Here is a 15,572-nt window from a genome sequence, read left to right as displayed (position 1 = left end):
ATTGCCTCTGTTTTGTGAGGTGGAAGACTTTGTGGACTGGTGTTGGGTTAATGGATTAATGTTGGACTTGTGGGCTTGGGCAGCATTGGGTTGGGATGTTTTCGTGATGCACATTTTCTTTACATAAAACTCTCTCTTATCCATGAGTTGCTGTGCATTTGTTTCTCCAAAGTACCCAGACTATTACACCTCCTTTCTAGTTCGTGCATGTTGATAATGACTTTCTGCCATTGACATTGTCACCTTTTTGAACCCACAGGAATAACACTATTGCTATGGTGGATTAGGTTTAATATAAATGATGCAAGGAGAATGTTTCTATGAAATATAAATGAGAGAGTTGTGTATTTATTTATTTATTTATTGAAAGGAGCTTTAATACATGTGTGTTGTCAAATGTAAATCAATAAATGTCAACTAAGAACACTTTTGAACCTCAGGAGCATTTGGTTGGATCTGGAAGCATTCTGTTTGTTACATGGAGAGGAGAGGTGTTACTGGGATCTGCTAAACATAATTCCGTGTACAAGACAGCTCAAATAGCAAAGTATTTCCCAGTCTAAAATGCCACTAATGCCTAGGCTAATGCCTGATATACCTTGAGGGTGAGTATTGGGTAGTAAGAAAGAATGTTCCTCTAGCTCTTAAATGCTTCCTCCCCCCACTATCATGATCCCAATTCTACCTTACATATCTGGCTGGATCAGAGAATGTACACAGGTCCAGATAGGAACTGGAAACACAGGGAATTCAGGACAGATGATCCCTTCAGGACCAGTGGTAAGAGTGGCGATATCAGGAGGGTGGAAGGAGGGTGGGGTGGAAAGGGGGAACTGATCACAAGGATCTACATATAACCTGCTCCCTGGGGGATCGACAACAGAAAAGTGGGTGAAGGGAGACGTTGGATGGTGTAAGATATGACAAAATAATAACAATTTACAAATTATCAAGGTTTCATGGAGGAGGAGGGAGCAAGGAAGGAGAGGCAAAATGATGAGCTGATTCCAAGGGTTCAAGTAGAAAGCAAATGTTTTGAGAACGATAATGGCAACATATGTACAAATATGCTTGACACAATGGATGATGTATGGATTGTGAAAAGGGTTGTACAAGCCCCCAATAAAATGATTTTTTTTAAAAGAAAGAAAGAAAGAATGTTCTAGAATCTCCAATCCAACTCCCTCATGTCATAAATAAAGAATCTAAGAGTAAGACAAAAATCTGCATGGACAGCTAAGCAAAAATTGAAAACTATCTCTCTACGCCTTTCCACTGGGGTGATGGAAGTTGTTGCAAACATGGAGGGGGCTGTCTCTCGGTTCCCTAATATAGGTCCATGTATCTGAATGGAGAGTGGAATTACAGATCAACATCACTTGTTCAGTCCATGGGTTGGATGGATTCAGGTGGCACAAGGCAGGATTGTCGTTTTTAGACATGTAAATATTCTAAATCATTCCAGTCCCTGAGTGGCTCAAATGGCTAAGCACCCAATGAGCCTAAACGTTGACAATTCAAACCCACCTAGTGGCGCCTCAAAAGAATGCACTGGTGATATGTATGAAAAATCCTGACGTTCTCCTCTCTGCACATGGCGTCGCCATGAGTCAGGAGAGACAACATTGTGCCGATGCCAGTGATGCGCAGATTCACAGAGAAACATCCTTTCCCACAAACATTTCCAGTCTGGTGGATGAGAGGGCCAATGGGCAAAGTCACTGTTTTGTAACAAATGCTGCGATTGGACAGTCTGCGTGCACATAGAGGAGGTGCATCCGGCGCCGTCTGGAGAGTGAGAAGGCTTTTTCAGAGGAGCTGGCATCTGAATGAGGCTCCCAAGGGAGAGTAGAGGCGACAAATTCTAGAAACTGAGACTTCTAACGTGACACGCTCCCCGTGCCAAGCATAGACAGTGGGTTTGCCACCTGACTAAGTGAGGCTGAGTCAATTTGTATTTGCATTGGCTACTGGTTTCTCATACCAATGCACTTGATAATTGGCACATGGCTACTTTCAGAATTTTACATAGGGTAGATAGACTTTGTATCAGAAGACTTGCCTCTAAGCTTAAGGGTCAAGTGTGTGTATAGAAAGGTAAGTAGCCCTTAGTCAACGGGACTCTCTTCTCGTGAAACTGACCCGGCTGGTTTGGGAAATACTGGAAAGAGTCTCTTTCTCAGGGCCCAGTATTCTTCAGCTGGCCTCACCGGCTCCTGGGCCATTAACGAAGCAGCTCCCCCCTTCTGCAGCTTCAATCACCTGACATTGTAATTGGGAGTGACAGCATGAGCCGGAAATAATGAGAACTGAAATGTCAAACTTAAGGCAAGTTCAGTTTGATAGATGGACAGCGTGCTCACCAGGACTCGGCAGTAACATCTCCCCATCTCTTCTCTCAAGGGCCGCCTAACCATCGGGCCTTAATTCTCCAAGCTGCTCTCTCCGTTTTCCCTCTACCTGCAGGTCACGAGCTAGTGGATGCACTCCTGTATTATATAAACTTCCAACAAATGAAATGAATTCAAACTCCAATTTTTTTCTTTAGTCTCTAAAGGGAAGCACCTTGTGAGACGGCGCTTTCTCCGTACTCAGAGTTGACAGAGATGTATGTTTGGAAGGAAAGGGTGTTTTCAGTTTTATTTATTTATTTATAAGTTTTATTAAAGTTCACCTATTACCCACAGGCTTCGGGCTCCCTGGAAAGAAACAAATATCACGATTGAAGCAGCTAGTTTCCAAGGTGCCAAATTAAAATAGATGAAGAGGTAAGGGGGGGGGGGCATGAAAACATTAAACTAAGACTCCTTCAATCCCAAGTGCATGCTGCTTTTTATTACATTTCACACATGAAATTGACTCCCAACACAATTAGACCTGGGCTACTAGGCAAATCTCCTCAAATTATTCCGACCCCCAGAGCTATTCTTTTGCAATCACTCAAGTAACTGAATAAAAAGGCAACTTTTTCATATAAATTTGTGGTTCGCATCTACATGGTCCAAGTAATTTCTCGCTTTCCCTCTGCCACGGAATAGAGAGTCATGAGCTGTGTTAGCAAGGAAGTCCCCAAGTCCTACTTCCCGACATGGCCATCACCTTTTGTTCCACAATCCATCAGCAATCCATCAGAACCTGGAGCTTACACCAAAAGTTCTTAAACACTGCTGGTCTAATCAGGACTCCATGGTGTATAGTAGACAGCATATACCCTTTAGGGTCTAATGTCTTGAAGGCCTTATGTATGCCATTGTTAACTGCTGTTAGGTGCTGTTGAATTGCTTCCAACGTCATAGCGACTCTGTGCGCAACAGAATGAAACCGATCCAGTCCGGAAACCTCCACTTAACCAAACATGACATCCTTCTCCAGGGACTTGTCCTTGTCTCTGCTGACAATATTTCCAACCCTGGTGTCAAGTTTCTCAAATCATTAAATAAGTCTTATGATTAATTAATTATTATTATATTAAGTTTTAAATAAATTTGATAAAAGATACAACCCTGACTCACATCTTTCCTAATTTTAAATTATTAAATCTTTAATTTATTTAAATTATTAAATTTTAAATATTTAAATCTATTCTAGCAACTGCTTCTTGGTCCATGGACAGGTTCCACATGAGCACAATTAAATGCCAGGGAATCCCCTTTCTTCCTAATGTGATCCATAATTTGGGATAGTCCACATGATCACATGTCTTTGTATTGCTAACAAAACCTAAGTAAACATCTTTTGGTATTCTCTACTTTTAACCAAGAGCCATCTGACAGCAGCAATGATACGCGCTTTCAGGTCAAATGTCGTGGTGGCTTTATGTATGTGGTATCCCTAAACAAACAAACAACAACAAACACCATTGCCTTGGGTCGATTCTTCCATGGTAACCCTGTAAGCTAGAGAGATTGTTCCATAGGATTCTCTTGGCTGTACTCTTCAGAGAAATAGATTACAAGGCCTTTGCTTTGTATGCCTTTGGGTGCCCAGGACACACTGCACCACCCAGTTGCACTGGTTGTGTAGTGGGCTACATTTGCAGTTGCCAACCACAAAGTCAGCTGAGAACCCATCAGTCACTCTGCAGGAAAAAATAGGAAGCAGTCTGCTCCTGTCAAGATTCAAAGACTCCGAAACCCTAGCGGGCAGCTCTCCTCTGTCCCCGGGCACTGGGAGTCAGAGTTCACTTGATGGCGGTGAGCGGAGTTGAATAGACAGTGATGTGCCCAAAATACAAAGATAGTAGCACCTTCTCTGTACTCATGTTCTTAGAACAGCTGTAATATTCTCCATTACACTCCAAAGATGCAGGCCATGGCTCTCTTGCATTGCCGGTCAAAAATGAGCCAGGGAGATCAAAAACTACCTTTCAATAAATTCAGAGGGGAAAGAAATAACCATTCTTCAAAAAAGGTACTTACTGGATTTCAACAGTGCTGCCAGAACTTCAGCGGCTGCCCTGGGGAAAGAGAGAGAAAAGTGGAAAAGTCAATGTTCAATGGTTGTTTTTTGTCAGCCCATGGATCCGGCAGCAAGCACGCTCGCTGCAGCTACCGAACAGCTTCATTATTAACCGGGAAGGAGGCAGTCTATTGATAGTCCCGCTGGTCATCAAAGCAGCATAAATGCAGAAACTGCTCGGGAGCATAGTGTCCGTCTTGCAAATGTGTCTCCGGGGGCCTCTCTGCTGCTAGACATCTCTTCCTTTCCTTCTCTCCTTTTTGTATCTTCCACCTCCCACCAACAGCCTTACACAGAGCCTTAATTTTTCTGTTGTCCATCCTTGCAGGGCTTGTCAGGCTCCTGATTTGCACACATAGGGACTCTGGGAGATTAGGGGATTGGGATGGGCTTTGGAGGCCCAGCTGGCGTGGTAGTGATGTGCAAGCTTCTAGAAACATGCATGCCCTTGGGGATGCCCTGCAAGACACTCACACCTCGGAGTGTGGAGCTGTGTCCTCAAGGCAGAAAATGAGTATGTCAAGGTTTTACCCCAAATGTGTTACTTTCTTCCTTGAAGGAATTTCACAAACTAAGCCGTGGAGAGAAAGAATAAAAACACCTTTTGTCCCATTTCTTAATGACCCTGTAATCTGATTTCTGAGCCTGAAAGGGTCACACAAGGAACTCCTATGAGAGAGGAAAAGGTCAGGGGGCTTGAGAGCCCTATGATGTAACTGATTACAGGAGAGAATTCTTTGTTTTTTGGGAAGAAGACAAAGGTGTTTCATGAACCTAATAGCGGGTGCACGTTGCTGTGTTGTGTGCCACCTAGTTGACTGTGACTCATAACAACCCTGTACGGCGGAATAGAACTTTTCCATAGGGTTTTTTTAAGCCACAATCATGATGGGGCCTGATTGTGAAGTCTTCTCTCCCCCAGAATTGTTGGTGGGCTTGGGCTGGTGGGTTCCAACCCCCGATCTTTCAGTTAGCAGTTGGGTATTCAGCCATTGTCCCACCTGCGCTCCTTAGCTTATCTTCAATGCTTGCAAAACAGTGCTCTGCTGAAACCTACCACCGCCCTAAGGAGGCTGAACCAAAATTATATGAGGAGACTACAAAATGTTCATGAAAAAATTCCATTATCTTCCATTTCCATTACCCCGCAAACTCTTTGAAGCCCAGCAACATGGTGTATAAGCCAAGAATCTGCCAGGGATTCTTCTGTGAGCAGTGAGCCCTCCACTACTGAACCACCATTTCAAGTAGGGCTGCTGACCACAAAGTAAGCTGTTCAAACCCACCAGCTTCTTGGCAGGAGAAATATGTAAAGATACAGTCTCAGAAATCCAATGTAGGGTTACTAAGAATCAGAATCAAGTCAATAGCAGTCAGTTTTTATAAAGGTCACTCATATAGACATAAGCAAATATGGGACCTTGTGTCCAGGAATTTGACTTCCACCTCTCCTTCCTTCCAATCTATTTCTTTTTTCCACCTAGAATCTCAATATATTGTCTACTATTAAGCAATAGAAATAGCAGTAAAAACAAACAAATAGAAATAAAGTAGAAAATGCAACATTGAAGTTCACGGTGTTCCCCATTATCTGCAGGGAATCCCTGCAATAACAAAGGCCGGAAAATCAGGGCCCAGTGCAAACCCACCGCAGGAATGACATCCCAACACTGCAAGACCAGCACAAGTTCAAGGCAGACATAGGGAAAGAACAGCGAGTTCTCATTAACAGACTATTTTAGTTAGCGCTCCCAATCATGGTTTCCTCTAAATTTATTTTCTGTTTGTTCATCCCCACCCATTTTTCATCCACATCACTCAGCAATAGTGCATTTAAGAAGGGAATACATTGATGGCATTGGCGAGGATCCAAGCCAGCATGGAAAAGGCAGGCACTTCAGTGCATAGACCCTGGCTTGGGTGAAGCAAAATGAAAAGCAGTATTCTACAGAAAAGAAGAGCAGTCAAATTAGGTTGGTCTAAAGGAGGTAGTGAGCAAAGATGGAAACTATGGGAACAAGAACAAAATGAGAATATCCCAACCCAAGCAAGTAGCTCAGTTCTAGCCCCCAGGCCAGCTCTACAAGTCTGATTTTGGAAGTCTGTAAATGAGGTGACAGGAGAAAGTTGGGGCTTTCTACTCCCAGTAAGAGTTACAGTCTCAGAAACTCAGAGGGCAGTGCTACCCTGTCCTATCAGGTCACGATGAGTCAACCTCAACTTGATGGCTTTGAGAAGTGAGGTGAAAATCCACTGTGTGAGGGACAGGCTAGTGGTGGTACGGCACATGCCAGTTAGGAAGGCGAGAAGTAATAAGAGCTCCGATTAACCGGACAGTGTAATATAAGATACAATAATAATTTATAAATTATTAAGGGTGCATGGGGGAGAGGGGAGGAGAAAGGGAAGGGGAGTGGGGAAAAAAGGAAAATGAGCTGATTCCGGGAACCCAAGAGGCAAGCGAATTTTGGGAATAATGAGGGCAACAAATGTATAGATGTGTTTTATACAATTGATCTATGTATTGTGATGAATTGTATGAGCCCCAATAAATTGATTTAAAAAAATAATAATAATAATAATGACATGGAAAATTTTAGAGCTCCACTCGCCAAAATGTGTACCTCTGACTGGAAGCATCAGCATTTCCCAAGACTTGGATAGAAATGCAGAATCCCTAGTCATATCTCTATCCTACTGAGCCAGCATCTTTATTGTAACAAGATTCCCAGGTATTTCATATGCGCATTAAAATTTGAAATCACAGATAGTGTACAGCATCAAGATTGCTGAGTTACTGGTTGGATGTTGAAAGGAAGATTCACCGTGATCCTCAGACCTCATCCCTCTAGTAAGTACCTACTAACATGATAGCAAAGGAAATGTGAGCCAAAAAAGTGCTGTTATATGACATACATATAGTGTCCCATTAGTCAAAGAGGTCAGAGTGATTTTGGAGTGATGGGGAAAGATTTATTTCTTTACAGGTAACAATGGGGAATCAAAGTATAATCCAGTTTGGGGAGTCAGAGCAATGATGTAGATAAGATTTGAGACCACAGTCAAATATTCTAAAGAGATCAAATTCATTATATAGGTAATAAAAAGCCATTCATTTTGTTTGGTTGGTTTCTGGTTTGTTGTTTTGTTTTATCAAGAGGGTCTGCTAGCAAGCCTGCAAACATGAGAGGAAGGTTTTTGAGGAATATATTAAATGCTATGAGATGCTAGTTCCAGAGGACAAAGGAAAAGAAAGTGCAATAGCATTGAAATATTTAGCCTAGTCAATGGGAGAACAGAAAAGCCATTAAGTAAAGGGAAATTGAGGTGTTTGAAGGAGACAATATTTTTGATTTGCAGCTTGAGATATATAGAGCTTGAGAGAATGGGGGTGGGGACTAGGTGGAACTGTTCAAAATGCTACTGAAATCACAGGATTCCGGAGAACATGTATGAAACTCCACATAGAGTTAGAGATGAATATTTATGAATTGCTGTGGTGGTGCTTAGCTTCTATCACGTCTGCTATGACTCGTGGCTACCCCACATCCAACAGGAAAAAAAATCCTGGTTCGGAGCTTTCTTCGTCATCATTATTAGTTTGTTCAGGGGAATACCTAGAATCACTATGGGTTTTGAGTAGCTTCCAGTTTACCGGGCTCATTTTCTACCACTATCTATTGGACAATATTTGGTTGTGACAGAGTTTCCATTGGTTACTTTTCTGAAGGAGATTACCAAGCGTTTATTCCTACGATGTCTTAGTCTGGAGGTTATGCTGAGAGCTATCCACCAGGATGACTCTGACGGTATTTGAAATACAGTTAACAAGGCTTCCGGCATCTTATGTTGTCGGTAGGTGCCATCAAGGCCGTTCCCACCCATAGCGACCTCTGCACAACAAAAGGAAACCCTGCCTGGTCCTCTGCCATCCTCACAGTCGTTCCTGTAATTGAGCCCATTGCTGCGGCCAATGTCAAGTCGTCTCCGTGAGGGCCTTCCTCTTTCTCATTGTCCTTCTACTGTAGCAAACACGATGTCTTTCTCCAGGGACTGGGCTCTTCCTAACATGTCACATGTATTTGCATTCCTTGCCTCTACAGAGCACCCTGGCTCCACTTCTTCCACGACAGATTGGTTTGTCATGTTGCTGTCAGTGGTACTTAAAATAGTCTTCACTAGCATAATTCAAACGCATTGATTCTCCTTTTGTCTTCTTTATTCAATGTCCAGATTTTATATGCACATAAGGCAATTGGCATGACTTGGGTCAGATGCATCTTAATCCTCAAAGTAACATCCTTGCCTTTCAATACTCTCAAGAGGTCTGGTACAGCAGCTTTTCCTAATGCAACATTGGCATCTTTTGAGCTCTTGAGGGCTGCCTCCTTGAGCATGGATTGTGGATCCAAGCAAGACAAAAATCCTTGACAGTTTCAACTTTGCCCAACCTGCAGCCTTCAGTATGGAGTACAACCTTATGAAACAAGGACCAAAATCTTCACAACTGGACCAACGGTACCATCATGCTAAACGGAGACAAGGTTGAAATTTCCCAGTGCCATAGCAGCATGCAAATTACCCCCGTGATACAGTCAGAGCAAAGCTGGGAAGCATCACTCCCATAGTGATCACCGTTGTAGCCATAAGAACAGGTGTGATACGTGAGGACATTTATTCAAGAGAAGAATGAAGAGCTGGTCATTGAAAGAACTACTCTAGACAGCAGCAAAAGAAAACAAACCTGACTGCTCTGTACTCAATTCTGACTTTTAGCAACCCAGAGTAGACAGAGTAGAACTGGCCCCATCAGTTACCAAAGCTGTGAATCTTTGCAGGAGCAGAAATCCTCAGCTTTCCTCTGTGGAACAGCTGGTGGCTTTGAACTGCTGATCTTGTGGTTACCAGCCTAACACAGGAAACTTGTGACCATAAAGGCTCCTACTTTAGAGGAAAAGAAATCACTAGATTAGTAAGAGAATGTGCAGTCAAGGAAGGAGAGGACACCAAAGGGGGCTTAATGTCAAGGAACTCTTCTACATAGAATATTTTTAAACACCAGGTTCTGACCCAAGAGTGGATGATAGAATTGATTCAGTAGATATTGCTTAGCTGCAATGACATAGAGTAGATTGGAAAGCAGTAGAATATATCAGAGTACCTGTTGAATCCAGGTACTGGGAAGCCCAAGAAAATATCCCCAAGAGGCTCTGTATTTTGGACCTGACAAGAAATAAACATCTGAGCTTCTGCTCCATTGTCTGAGCCTGCCAATCTCCTGCTCTCTGGATGTAACACCAACATATAGAACCTATTAGAATTCAGGCAACTACTTTGTCAACCAATGACTACACCTACAAAAAGCACAACTTTAAAGTGAGAAAGTTTAAATGAGCAATGGAACATTCAACTACTACAACAAGAAACAGCTGATTACATTGGGTGAATGGACTAGTGTCCCAAAGTTAGTGCCGTTTGGGGTGCTAGATTTCCTCCTTCTAAACGTGGGCATATGCTACCTGTGGTTCGGGTATTCTATAGAAGAGAATATTACTCTGTAGAAGAGAATTTTGGGGAAGATGTTTTCTTGAAGTTTAAACTAATGCTATCATTTATTTTGTTTGGGCTTCTGGGATGGAAAGTAGAAATGTAAAAATGCCCATCTCGTCTTGACTGTCCCTGGGCTTCAATTCCTCAGTGAGTCCTTTTGGGAATTTTCATGAAATCACCTTGCTCTAAAAGAACAGAAACAGTAGATAATGGCAAAGCGGAATGGTCTCTATGTTACTCTCATAAGGAATTAGCCAAGATTCTACAAATCAAAGGTCATTTCTTCCCCCATCTTCTTACAGAAAAGAACAAGGGAAAGTGGGTCTCATCCCACTGACAAACTATTACTATTCTTTTGTCAGGAATTAGAAAAAAGAAATTCACGGAAAGATGGCAGATAAGGAAGACATGCTTCGCAGCTCGTCTAAACCAAATACACAACAGACCAATTGAAACAAATTTGGATGATGACCCTGGAGCCCCAAGCTTCAGAGTAAAGCACAGAGACGATGTGGATTGAATACCCAATAGGAGAAATAGCTAAATAAAATCAGATACAGACAGTGAATTGTCAACTGGTCTGGTGTGGCACAACCCGCTTGGACTTTTGAAAGAAGTATTTTCTCAATGCAGCAGCAGTCCCCTAGCACACAGGAGACAGGTGGGATCCTGCTTTGTTCCTCACATCCTTGGCCAATCTCCTAGAACCTACCCAATGGCTGGTGACAGTACTCGTCTCCCACCTTACACGGCCCCAGCTGTACCTGAGGTCAGACTTATACCTGCATGGATGAGTGATGGACACATCACCCCCTCATCTGCAGGAGCTGTAACTTTTCCCCATCAGACCAGCAGAGCATATAGTTCTGGGTCCCCAGACACCCTGCCCCAGCAACCTTCTGGACACTGAAGATTTCCTTCCGGAAACAAACACCCTGATGTCAGCCATCATCTGACCTGGCCTAGATGGCTTCCAGACCAGGTGCCTTGGCCCCACACAACATCTAGGCTGGCAGAAGCTCCATTAAGGACTGAGTGGCCTACCTCTTATGAGTTCCTTGGCTGGTAGAGAATGCCAACAGTTTTTTTTTTTCTTTGTTTTTTATTTTTCTTTCCCTCTCCTCATTTGTTATCATTTCTTCCTCTGCTTTACTTTTCCTTTCTTTAATTATTCTATTTCTGTTTTCTTTTTCCCTTCTCTTCTTTTTAAAAATTTGTTAGTTTTATTTATATACACTATTCTCTAACCTTCGTAGTTTTGTTTGTTGTGTTTTTATTTCTTGTTTTCTCTTACCTCAGATTTTTGTCCCTTCCCTGATGTTCCTTTTTAAAATAAAATTCTTCATTCTTGCTGTTGTTTGCCAGCTTGTTCTATTTTCCCCCATTCTTTTTGTTGTTTGGTTTTGGTTTTTCTCTAGATTTTTGTTGTGGATTTTTTTTGTCCCACCAAATGCGAATTAACAACTGTGCCCACTGGCTTAGTCACATCCATACTTCCTACAAACTACCTACTGGCAAAAGGCCACTGTCTGCCCTTAGACCCCCTGATTAAGGATAGATAACAGCCAACACCAGCCAAACACACTCATAACCATGTTTAATAATTTTGTTACACAGAGAAATGTACACACACTAGCATTCTTTATCACCCCCATCAAAAAATGGGTGGTGAGTGTATAAGAGTACATGCACATACAAATACAACAGCAAAAAAAAAATATCTAAGAAATGATGGACAACTTCAGTTCACAAAAGAAACCATGTTAAACAAATTATTGAAACAGACAGCTGGAAGATTTTTCTGAGAAATAAGTAGCATTGTGACTACCTGATAAGGAATTCAAAAGAATGATATTTAGGAACTTCAACATATTGAGAGAAAGGTTGAGAAAGCTGAAGGTAAAAGCAAGTGAAACAACAACAAAAAGTTAGAAGAATTCAGGAACACATCTAAGAACAAACTAACAAAATAAGTGAAAAATTAGACACCATACGGAAACGGCAAATACCGTGTTTCCCTAAAAGTAAGACATCCCCCCCAAATAAGACCTACTTACTGTTTTGGTTCTTGCTGAAATATAAGGCATCCCCCGAAATTAAGACCTCCCCAAAAATAAGGCCCCCTGAAGCTACCATAACTCTGGACTCTGTACCATAGCAGTGGCCGCTGAGCAGCTCACTGTTGGCCGCAGTGCAGCCAGAGCAGATAGGAAGTGCGAGGTCTATTTCAATAAAACAATAAACAATAAATGAGTGCCGTATTCTTCTTCATGGAAAAATGAGACATCCCCTGAAAATAAGACCTAGTGCATCTTTAGGAGCAAAAATTAATATAAGACACTGTCTTATTTTCGGGGAAACAGGGTAGAAATTTACAAGATTAATACTATGATTTCAAAAATAGTACATTGAAAAGAAGAAGGAATAGAATTTAATTGGTGAGGCTGAATGAATGATCTTTGAGATGAATATCTCAGTACTAATATGCTAGAGGAACAGAGGAACAATTTTTAAAAAGGAAAAAAGTTAAGAAATCTAAGAATTGTGTGTGAGACACCCTCTAGAAGAATAACTTATGTGTAATTGGAATTTCATAATAAAGACACTTAACACACTAAGAATAAAAGGAAATTCTTTCTCGATAGAGGGCTTGACGATGATGCTGGATCAGTACTTGGCCAGTTGACCACTTTGTAGAAGGGACCTGAATTTGTCGTGGGTGCAAGTATCTCCTACTGGTTCCATGACAGAGATTTCTTCCGTGGCTTTTTGAATATCCATGGGGGCCTTTTCCTTCTTGCACATTATTTGTACTTTTGTCTGTACACTCTTATAATTAATTCTTACCACCTTAGTGTGATTTCGTTTATTGTTTTCTGTTGGGTCTCCCAGCTGTGAAGCAGAGGAGGAGTGGATACACAATGATACTAACGGATACAAGGAGATATAGGGAAAACAGGGATTTGGGGGTGAGTGATAGGGAAAGGGGATTTGGGGAGTAAATAATGAAGATGAGAGGAGGGAGGGAGCACTAGAATGGATTGTAATTGCACAATTCACTTTAAAGTTAATTTAGCCATGGGGGGCTGGGAGGGGATGCGCTAAAATTGATGCGGTAATAATTGTACAATTCTCCTTGATATGATTGAATGATTGAACTATTGAATACTATGATACATAAATTATGTGCAAATAAAACTGTTGGGGTGAGGGGAAACTACAGATAACATCATCCTGATGAATCCTTTTACCCTAAGATTAGGAAAGGTGTTTTCTCTCACCAGTTCTATTCAATTTTGTAGAGGAGCTTCTGTCTAGCAGAACTAGAAATTTATGACAAATCTACAGTAAATAAGACAGTGTGGTACTAGCATAAAGATAGACATATAGGAATCAAGGGACTAGAATTGAGAGTCAGAAATAATATTTATGTTTAGTTAATCTGAAGCATTCAAATGGAAAAGAATACATTTTTCAAAAATGATGTTAAGAAAATTAAATATTCACATGTAAAGAATGAATTTGAATTCTTGCCCCATGGAAAAATGAACTCAAATTAGACTATAGAGCTAAAATTTGGAAAGTCTTAAAAGCAAACACAGAGGTGAATCCTTATGAACTTAGGTTAGGTGGTGTGTTTTATTGTTGTTGTTGTTGTTGTTTTTGTTTAGATCTGACTAAAACAAGTGTCAAATGAAGGTATATTGGACTTCAACAAGTTTCTTCAAATTAGAAATATCGAAGGACATAATATAGAACTCCACAGAGACTGGTACTGGTAGTCATAATATATAAAGACTGTTGTTAGTTGCCATCAAATTAAGTCACGTCCAACTCTGGGTGATCCCTTGTACAACAAAACAAAACATCGCCTGTTTCCAAGCCATCCTGGTCATCTGCCTGATTGTCTCTATGATAGCCTTGCAACCAGTGGGTGAGATTTCAGCACTATAATATTCAGAGTAATTCCTAGTGTTCACATTACCTTATTTTAAAAAATAGAGCACCAGGACTTTCTTCCTACTCTGCCTTAGTCTTGAAGCTCCTCTAAAATTTGTCCAGGGTGGGTGATGCTGTCTGAATATGAAATACTACCGACATCAGTTTCAATTTCAAAGCAATATAGCAAGCACCACAATATGACCAACTGGCAGACATGGTGGAAAGAACTCTTACAACTGAAGACTAATGGACAAATAGCCTAATTTTAAAATGAACAAAAGATTTGAGTAGGCCATTCTCCAAAGAATATATAAGCATATGAAAAGATGCTCAACATTATTGTTGTTGTTGTTGTTGAGTGCCATCTAGTCAGCTCTGACTCATAAACAACCCTATGTAAAACAAAACAAAACACCGCCCAGTCCTGCACCATCCTACCATTGTTCCTATGTTGGAGCCCATTGTTACAGCCACTGATTCCATCCACCTTGCCAAGGACCTTCCTCTCTTTCGCTGCCTCTCTGCTTTTCCAACTTTGAGATCCTTCTCCAGGAACTGGTCCTTCTTGATAGCATGTCCAAAGTATACAAGACAAAGTCTCACTATACTTGCCTCTAAAAAGCACTCGGGCTGTATTCTTCCAAGACAAATTTGCTATCTCGTTTGATGTCTGTGATACTTAAAATATTCTTCCCCAGCACCATAATTGAAATGCATTGATTCTTCTTAGATCTTCCTTATTTAATATCCAACTTTCACATACATATGAGGCGATTGAAAAGACCATGGCTCAAGTCACAGGCACTTTAGTCCTTCAAGTAACTTCCATGCTTTAGAACACTTTCAGAGGGTTGGTGCAGAATCATTCAATGCAATGTATAATTGTCTCTTAACTGCTGCTTCCATGAGCATTGATTTTTTTTGAGAATGATGAGGGTAAGAAATGTACAAATGTGCTTGACACAATGGATGGATGTATGGATTGTTGTAAGAGTTGTACAAGCCCCCAATAAAGTAAATTTTTAAATTTTGTAAGTTATCAAGGGTTTGTGAGGGAGGGAGGGTGGGAGAGGGTGAGGAAAAATGAGGAGCTGATACCAAGGGTTCAAGTAGAAAGCAAGTGTTTTGAAAATGATGATGTCAACATATGTACAAGTGTGCTTGACACAATGGCTGGATGGATTGTGATAAGAGCTGTAAGAGCCCCCTATGAAATGATTTTTTAAAAGACCACCTAACGCAAACCTACTGCCAACCAGTAGATATGAATTTATAGTGACCCACTAGACACTTACTAAAAATGTTGGTGACTATGTGAAGAAATTGGAATTCCCATATATTTCTGGTAGGAGTGTAAAGTGAAGCAGGCACAATGGACAACAGTTTGTCACTTTCTCAAAGTATACTATATCAATGGCATACTTATTTATATTTGCTGTTATGGTTAGATTCCATTTAATCAGTTCCCTTGGCAAGCCTATATACAATAATACAATACAATGAAGTACTTCCAAATCCATTTTTACCATCACTGTGTGAATTCATCTCACTGAGGGTCTTTGTCATTTATTAGACACTATACTTCTCCAGATTCTTGGGCTATTTGTTCAGCATCCAGATTC

The 15,572-nt window shown here is 41.1% G+C and overlaps 1 protein-coding gene across 1 annotated transcript in view; it reads right to left on the bottom strand.

Moving 5' to 3' along the window:
• The window catches only part of AGBL1 (AGBL carboxypeptidase 1), a 1,177,048-nt gene that overhangs the window by 979,605 nt on the left and 181,871 nt on the right, over positions 1 to 15,572 (bottom strand). Inside the window, 1 exon segment of the mRNA XM_004709893.4 lies at positions 4,419 to 4,456. Within this exon segment, the coding sequence (XP_004709950.4) occupies positions 4,419 to 4,456 (38 nt within the window).

Source organism: Echinops telfairi, unplaced genomic scaffold (assembly GCF_000313985.2).
Source record: "Echinops telfairi isolate 266 unplaced genomic scaffold, ASM31398v2 ScPeMD7_7409;HRSCAF=8447, whole genome shotgun sequence".
NCBI lineage: Eukaryota > Metazoa > Chordata > Mammalia > Afrosoricida > Tenrecidae > Echinops > Echinops telfairi.
This window is presented reverse-complemented; position numbering and strand designations above follow the sequence as displayed.